The sequence below is a fragment of the Camellia sinensis genome, chromosome 15 (genome assembly GCF_055761805.1).
Source record: "Camellia sinensis isolate YWXY chromosome 15, ASM5576180v1, whole genome shotgun sequence".
In the NCBI taxonomy this organism is placed as follows: domain Eukaryota; kingdom Viridiplantae; phylum Streptophyta; class Magnoliopsida; order Ericales; family Theaceae; genus Camellia; species Camellia sinensis.
The window spans coordinates 89114897-89124369 of NC_138975.1; the positions used below are offsets into that span (position 1 = coordinate 89114897).

The 9473-nt window shown below is 33.3% G+C and overlaps 1 protein-coding gene across 1 annotated transcript; it reads right to left on the bottom strand.

The window, feature by feature from the left end:
• Positions 1-289: 289 nt before the first annotated feature.
• Positions 290-4583, bottom strand: LOC114270226 (uncharacterized). Its single transcript, XM_082908383.1, has 8 exons — positions 4517-4583; positions 4136-4257; positions 3664-3740; positions 3496-3531; positions 3313-3377; positions 3145-3231; positions 2864-2933; positions 290-463 (listed from the first exon to the last, which is right to left on the bottom strand). Exons 1-8 carry the CDS (start codon positions 4581-4583, stop codon positions 382-384), a joined length of 606 nt encoding a protein of 201 aa, XP_082764509.1. The 3' UTR covers positions 290-381.
• Between the last annotated feature and the right edge of the window lie 4890 nt (positions 4584-9473).

A 9473-nucleotide genomic window follows, 5' to 3' on the forward strand; every position in this document is an offset into this window, starting at 1 on the left:
CGGCGTTTTTTAAAACGCCACAAAAACTTTGACAGCCGCTTACAATTCCGTCACAAATAACGTTTGACATCATGATGACGTCATTTAGTGGCGTTTTTTTAAAAAACGCCACCTTCTACCTTTTATTTTTTTATTTTTTTTTGGGGTGGGTGTGTGGGACTGATTCTGCATAACAGACCACAGGGTCAAACAATTTAACAAAGAACGCAACTTGAAATATAGCACGACACAAGATCACAATTTTTACATATTCAATATATTGTAATCAAACACATCCATAAAAACATTATACGGAAATGGGGAAATAGTGCATAAAAATTATCTCAATCATTCGTACAAAAAATACCATCAAAGTACATCTTTATAAAACCATCATCCAACTCATCCATCCAAGCACCAATAATTTGGTTCCATCTTGCCAATGACATGATCATGAGTACCCAACTTTGACAAAACAGTGGCACTGAAAAAACACAACAATTCAAAACAAATAAGGAAAACCAAAACCCCTCATTTGGTCCATTCCATAAAAATCCATGTACAAAAAAGCAATTACCAGAATGCTACAACACAGCAAAAGAATTTTTAATTTCAAAATTTTATCAGCATCTTCATAAACAATTTTTAATTCTAGATGTAACAGTTCATCCAAAGCAATATATAGGCAAACCAAACGAATAAATTCCAATAAGGAAACAAATATAAACTAAAAATAAAATCCTAAACAAATTCGACTTCATTAATAAATTAAAATTCACAAATAAACTAAAATTCTAATCTTCCATTTTTTTCAACCAACTCCTTTTTGTTCTCCATCAGTAGTGAACCATCAGTATAGCTTAGTAATATTGACAACCATGCTAAGGAAACACATGATGCTGAATGAGACATTCATGGAAGCATAAAAAGCATACCTCCGACCTTTTCCATTGCATTAGTTGATTCCTAAGATTAAGACCCCTCAAACTCTTTGAAATTATAGAAAGGAAACATACAAATAACTGGAGTTGAATAACTAACAGACCTTGATCTTTATATTTTTCATATAAAATGTTCAATTCTTTGTAGTTTGATTGTTGTTTAGCCACTGCAAAAGGGAGCCAAAAAAAGTCAAAAAAGGTTATGTTAGTTTGAATTGAACAACTTGAATATGATTAAAAGAACTTTGTAGTCTATATTATCTTTGTAAACTCAAACAAACAATAAACAAGAAGTCATATACCAAGCAACAAAGTAGGTAACCTACATCCAAGTGGTACATCAATTTCCTTAGCTTCTTCATTTCCATTGTTCTTATATTTCTAAAGCTGCAACCTACATCCAAGTGGTACATCAATTTTTTGTAATCCAAGGACCATTATATAAATCTAAATAGAACTAATTATGTGTAACATGAGAAATGCGGTTTGCAATGATCTGCTGTTAGAAAGTGCAAATAATGTTGCAGGTGATTCACATTTAAAAAAAAAAAAAAACATTCAAAGAAATTTTTGGGATTTAGAACTTCACATTAGCACACATAAAAAAGGGGTCCCAAAGCAAATCATAGATCATTGGTTTAAATCACCACATATCTCATGTGGGCAGAGTTGTTGCACAAAAAAACAAAGAAGAGTATAACATGGGAGAGGACAGGTCATTAGAGATCAACTGTACCAGAGATTTTGATACAGAGACTGTAAGTCAAATTTATTTATTATTTGGTAAGGAGTTTCCTCAGCATGAATAACTACAACAACCTCCGCAAATTTGATAGGGAAGATTAAGCTAACAGAGAAAATTACAGATCATTGGTTTAAATCACCACATATCTCATGAGGGCATAGAAGTGGCACAAGAGGTTACTTCCTAATGAAATATAAAAATAACAACACGTTAATTTAGTGACAAGCTAGTGAGACATACATGCAACCATTTAGAGACAAAAAGTGGCATGCTACTGATTCACACATATCCTACACTCCTACATGCAACCACTACACCAAGAAGTAGCAGATGACAAGCTGCTTGCAAGAAGAACCCAATTAGAGCAAAGTTAGTTTAATGACAGTCTGCAACCAATTAGAGCATGGGGTGACAATTCACTAGAGCAAAGTCAGTTTAACGACAGTCTACAACCAACCAACAATCGCATTCAAGCTTCCAAATTAAGTGGTGCAAGGAGGCGCTGGCCTAGTGGCCTGATCAACACAACCTGATTTTTAAGGGTTTGGTATTAAGATTTAGGCCCGTATGGCTGAGCTGGGCCAAACTTTCAGGCTTGTTTATTTATTGGGCAAGGCTTGGGAATAACATGAGACCTGGCCCGATTATGAAAATATATTATATAAATTATATATATAGTATGTACATGTATATAAATTAGTGTACAGTGCATAAATAATTTATGACAAATTTCACTTCATTTATTGTGGTATGGGCCATGTACATTTGAAAAATGACCACTTAACGTTCTGTGGTTTGTTAACTAAAGTCATTATGCTCACAGCTAATGGGTCACTGGTTCAAGTCACTAGAAGACTTGTCTATATCATCCTGACAAGAGCTATGAAAATGAACACACCAAAATTTGAACTTAGGATGTAAAGTATAAACACGAAGAGTTTACGCCAAATTCAAATACAAATCTATTAATTTTTAGTTTTGTAACATTTATTTATTATCTAATATTTGGGTTGGCTTGGGATTGTAATATTAATTTAGGGTCGAGCACATAATGTGCTTTTCAGGCCTGATTCTACGTAGCACTGGACAGAGCTTGGGCACAAGAATTAAAGAAAACAAATCAAACTATAGAATGCAGAGAAATAATAATAATAATAATAATAATAATAATAATTCAGAAAGAGAGGCTCAATCAAACCTGAGAAGGGTTTCGCGGAGTAGAAATTCCAAATTCAGCCTCCATTGCCATCGGACCAACCTACCTGTTGCTGAAAGTAACGGACAAAAGGGAAAATCAACAACTCAAGGGTTTATTAAACATGTTAAATACTTAATAAGCATTACAATAAGTACACGTATTTATTAAACACCAACTCAAGGTAACAAGTGCACAATAAGTACACATCACAAACTAATAAGAATTACAACAAGTGTTTCCATAAAATGACAAAAAAGGTCACTAGAAGGGCATAAACATACCCTGCTCAGCAAGGTGCTCGTCCACCTCATTTGCTATCTGTTTCCCAACAACATACAAATTCAAACTTCTTAGCCAATTAGCAACATCTACATGTACACATAGATATACATTAAGTTGATAAAAAGATGAGATGAAATTCAATTAAGACCTTATTAAAGTACTCATACTGTCTATTGCCAAGGCCAAACACTCCATAAGTAAGATTCTGAAGCCATTCCCCTCTCTCTTTACCCTATGAAAAATCATATATAACAAACAATGAACCCCCCCAAATCTACTTTCTCAAAGAACCATAATATCAATATACACTGAAATTATTGAAATTTATCTCTGTAAACCATTTATAGAACCTTGCAGCATTGTCCGTTGGCTCACCATTTTCATATCTACAGCACAAACAAACAAGAAAATAAATTTAATACATAGCTACACCAACACACAAAGTTACAAACAATCAGATATATATATACATCATGTCTGTATGTGATTAACGAGGAAGGTAGGAATTAAAAACTCACATAGCTAAAAAGAAAAATGCCAAACTCTCTTTCTTCGACTTCTCCTCATATTCCTCATCATCTGCCGCATAATCATCCTATGAACCATATACATAATTTGATATATAAAAAAAAAACATCAACATCGATAATCGAGTACCATCAAACAATCAAACCTTAAATAAAAACAAAAAAAGAAGAAGGTCAAACTCACCAAATCAACTACTTTAAAGGTGGCCTGATGGGAGGTTAAAAGAATCATCCAAAACAATAAACATGGGTTTTCAAGGAATAAAGCTACAGATGGGAGGTTAAAAGAGATCTGATACACATAAAAACTTCCCCTAACTAACATAGATTCCATGCTCTTCTTCTGCAAATTATGCCTCAAAAGCTTGGAACGATCAAAATTTATAGCAGAAACAAGCAAAAGACATGAAATGAGGATGGCCAAGTTTAAAATTTACACATTGACAATTAATTAAAGAGATACATTGAAGATGACATCGACGACATCGACGATTTTGTAGTTGCAGAGGAAAGCTCTTCCGGTGCTGATGGTGGTGGTTCTGTAATGAAGACCACATCGACGTCGTTGGATTAGGCGGCAACATCCTCACCGCGGCGGTGGCGGCGACTCCATCGTCATCGTCATCGTCATCGTCATCATTCACGCTCTCCTCTGAACTGTCCTCACCACCATCTTCTCTATTACTCCTGTGAATCAACTTATCTCCTCTCCTCCCCTTGCTCCGACTCGACCGATCTCGGTCCCGGTTCCTGTCTTGATCCCACTGATCTCGATCCTTCTTCACTCAACTGGTCTATCTTCCTCTGCAAAATTATCAGAATTAGAATCAAGAAAAACAAAAACCGTCAAGAAATTTCAACCAAATCGATTCAAGAATCGATGGATTTAGAATTAGATCTGAACAAGTCATCGCAATCGAACCTGGTGAATCTCTCAAGGAGACTGGGGAGAGAGACATAAACCCTAGATCATTCAATCTATACTACAGTGAGAGAAAACGATAAGAGAAATAAAGACTAGGGGAGAGTGAGCACTGTTATAAATGGAACGCGTGTTTATAATAAAGGATAACGCGTAATTTCACTTTATTCCACAGCGTTTTTCAAAAAACGTTGTCTAACAAACGTGGTTATAGCCAACTTTTGTTGTAGTGTCATAAATCTACCTATACTATATATACATAAATAAATCTAGTGGAGCATGAGAGTTCTCCAAATTCTCAATGCTAACTTCTTATGCATTCTTTCTCTTACATGGCACTCTCTGCAGTCCACTTTAATCATTTTCTTAATTTTTAATTACTCTAAATAACTTAACAAAAAAATACTGATAAAATCACTTAAAAACTAATAAAATTAACAAATTTCTAAAATCATTCTGATAAGATATAAAAAATAGATAATTATCAAATTTAAAAAGAAATAATTGTCTTTTTTTTTTAATATCTATCTATCTATCTATCTATGCTGTCAAATAAAATATTAAAAGAATATTTAAATAAAAAAATTACAATTCAAATAATTTTGAAATAAAAAGATAACTATTCGGATATGAACAACAGGAAAATAGAGATAAAAATATACAAAAATAAAAATATAACTATTTAGATTTGAACCAAAAAATTATATAAAAAAGTCAAATAAAATATAACAAAATATTTGTAAAAAACCCTATGTAATGTGATTCATGATTTATCATCTAATAATCAAGAACAATTGAAAGCAATTCCCAAAATAGACAATAATCTAAATTATCAAGCCAATACGAAAGTGATTTAAATTATCTCTAAGCAATCAACAAAGGCGACACAAAGATATAACATGGAATCTAATTGTGATTAAAAAAAGAAAAAGAAAAAGAAAAAAAAATCACAAGCCAAGAAGAATGAACAAATTCACTAAAAAGAAAGAATGAAGATTACAAAAAACCTCACCAAGCTTACCATCTATGAATCCACACAAGCACTTGGAGACTCTATAACATCTTTAGCACCCACTCTTCATCCAGGATTGTTCATTGTTGAACTTAAATCCACAGACTCCAACTCAGTCCAAATTCTACCGGATAAACGCTAAGAAAGGTAGATTTAATCAAGGCCTTTTCATTTATTCAATCAAATCCATGATATGCGACAATCATCAACAATCCATCAAGAGAAAACAAGTATCAACTCTCTATAAGATAGAACTATAGTTCTTCAATATTCAAAGATAAATCTAGAAATGTTAAACCCTAAATGAGCATCTGAGATGGGTTTAAACAATTCAGAGTCGCAAGGATCGCTCGAGTATAGGAATGACCGCTCAAGTGGTGTGTCTATAGGGGCGGTGCTAACAACTTTCACTTGTCACTTCGCTAGAGTGCAAGACTTACCACTCAAGCGATAAAACACATCTCTCAGTATCTCGGAATTCAGGCTGAGATACTGGATGCTTCAAATCAGCACTCGAGCATTAGCATGACCGCTCATGTAGTTTGACATGCTAATAAGAAGAAACATAACATATTTTGTCACGACCTAAACCTGGTACCAAGAGGTCAAATTAATAATGCATCGGAGTAAAATAAAAAGGTACCAAAATATTTATTTAATTAAAAATATACATTGGAGCTTTTATTTATTGACATTGTCAAAGCTAGTCTATATCTACAAAGTGCCTTGTGTCTATCCCTTGCACTGATCCTGCTACTTTACCTGAAAGGGTTTAACAACTATAAGTACATGGCACAAGCAGAGTAAGAAATATTATCCTAAGAGCATAAGTATATAAAAGTCACCATGGATAATTATTTGGCTAAATAAAGAATAATTTCATATCCGTAAATCATTTTAAATAAGAAAAGCAGAAATTATATAAACAAAATAATCATAACCACGATGTAGAACAAAACAGAACAGAGGGTCAATGGATCCATGACAAATAGAGGGTCGCAAAGTGACTAATTAGAGGGCCAATGGTTATTTAAATCCCCAAGGTAAGGGACCATCAGAGGGTCACTAAAGTAACAATTCAGAGGGCCAATAGTTATTTAAATCCCCCAAGGCATGTGACCTATGTAGTGGTACTTATAAAATAACTGCTAAAAAAACACATTTATTAAACAATTATATCCGTGAGTTTTCCTTTTTAAACAAATAGGGTTCATTACACAAATATTATATTTAAAATGCTAAAATAATTCATAAAGTGTAATTTTTTTATTGAACTATTATAAAGTGTAATTTGTATAAAATAATTTGTAGTAACTCAAGGTATAATATAACCCACCGTAATATTGATTCCAACTTTTTACTTTTCGTTCACCGCAACCATTAAATATTTCGAAATTAAACTCAAAGTTTTATCACAATTGAAGAGAGAGAGAGAGAGAGAGAGAGAGAGAGAGAGAGAAAGCTGAACACATAGAGATAGAAAGAGAGCTTGAGAATGAGATGTGGAGATATGATTTGCAAATCGATGGATATATATATATATATATATATATATAGAGAGAGAGAGAGAGAGAGAGAGAGAGAGAGAGAGAGAGAGAGAGGGCATATGAGGGATTTACAGAGCAACGCGTGGGTAGCAAACAAACTTAGACAACAAGTATGCATAGGGTGTAAGTTGGGTTTTTCTTGGTACAAAAAATGTAATATTTTAGTGTAATTCAATTCCAAAAAAATACAGAGAAAAATATAATAATAATACCATAATATAATATCAACTAATATTATAAAGTTAAAGATATTTTTTTTGAAATAATTTTGAGTATAAAAATATACAAACTATTAAATTTAAAATAATGTGAATAACTATACAAAAAAATTCAGAAAAATATACTATTTTTATTTATAAAAATACATGATTTTACAACAAATGTAGTCCTCGAAATTCTCAGCTTCCAATACTTCAAAATTTAATAAGAATTAACTCCTTAAATCACATGCTTCCAAAATTTAATATTAACGTGGTATTAAATTAATTGACTAGTTGGTGTGTCACATTTCTCCTATCCTAAATAGAAATTTGACCGCAAACTTGTTATACATTAATTTTTGACAAGATGTGGCTATCTGACTCACATTTGATTTTTAGTTTCTCATGTAGCTTCTTCAATATGATGATTTTGCCATAAGATTTTTTTAACAAGAGGTGTAATCTTGTTTAAGATAATCTAATCATGATGGTTAAGGATCTGTATCGGTTGCTCTTCATAAGAGAGATCTCTTTGAACTTCTAGGTCTTCGTGATCAATAACATGTTCTGTATCTCAAAAGTATTGTTGAAGCATTGAAACATGAAACACAAAACACATTGTGAACATTGGACAATTTAGTGGGAATGAAAGACAATAAGTCACAAGGCCAATCATTTCTAGCATCTCAAATGGTCCGATGTAACGTGGATTCAATTTTTCTCATTTCTCAAACCCAATGACTCCTCATGTTGGTGAAACTTTTAAGAAAACATGATCTCTTACTTGAAATTCCAAATTTCATCTTCGAGTATCTACATAGCTTTTTCGGTGACTCTGGTAGTGCAGATTCACTGTTGGATGATCTCTACACAATTTTGGGACCCAATAACTTTGTCTCTAACCTCCTTCTAACATAAAGGCGATCGACTTTTCCTCTCATACAGTGCTTTATATAGTGCCATCTCAATGCTTGCTAGGTAACTGTTGTTATAGACGAATTTTACTAACAGTAAATCCTCGTTTCAATTACCTTTAAGATCTAATACGCATACTCACAACATGTCTTCCAACGTCTGAATCGTTCTTTAGGATTATCCATCAGTTTTGCGGGTGATACGCGATGCTATACTTTAGTGTTGCTCCCAAGACTGCTTGTAGCTTGTTCTAGAAACGAGGTTCTCGATCCGATATAATTGATATTGGGGCGTCATGCAATCTAATGATCTTCTTGATATATTAAGTGGCAAATTTGTTAAGAGAGTACATGACTCTGACGGATAAAAAATGTATCGACTTTAATAATCGATTTACTATGACCTATATCGCATCGTTCTTTGAGGCTGATCATGGTAATCCAATAATGAAATTCATGGTAATGTGCTCCCATTTCTATTCAGGAATAAAGAGGGGTTACAGTAGCCCTGCAGGTCATTAGTACTCTATAACGGTTTCGATTTAGACTCGATCCATTTCTTACTCTTGGATCTAGGATTCTATGTCTTTAATTGTCGTTCATGCCATTTTCATCTTGTTAGTGGTTGAATTGAGTGTTGGTTGTGTTTGAAACATGTTAGAATTAGTTTTCCAAAAGAGTTGTTGTCTAGTTTTCTTCTTGTTTTCTTGAGTGGTCTATAAGATCTCCTAGTATTTTTTTTTACAAGTCTGTAAAACTTCTGGAAGTATGGTATCTTCGCTCGAGCAGTATTTCCTGTGCTCGAGAGGTCTTTTGCAGGTCTGAACTTCTGGGAGGAGGGCATTGTGCGCTCGAGTAATGTTTGATCTGTGATACCCCTGTTTCGTAATATGTTAATTGGTCTTTAATATGAATGTGATTATGTGTTTTGACATGATTGTGTGCACCATTATGTGAAAATATGTGGTTTTGAATTTCTATCTGTTCACCGTAGGAATATCTGTTTGATTATCCGCTTTGGAAATTAAATTGAAGGCCTTATCAGCCACAGAACCCGAAATTGATTGCGCCATTATAATTAGCGTAATTTTTAGAGCCTACAGTGAAATTTAATTGAAAATTGATTCGGGTCAGATTAAATTAACTTATTTAATGGCTTTGTGCTCAAATTGTTAATATTTGTAATTTTGGTTAGTGGGATTTATT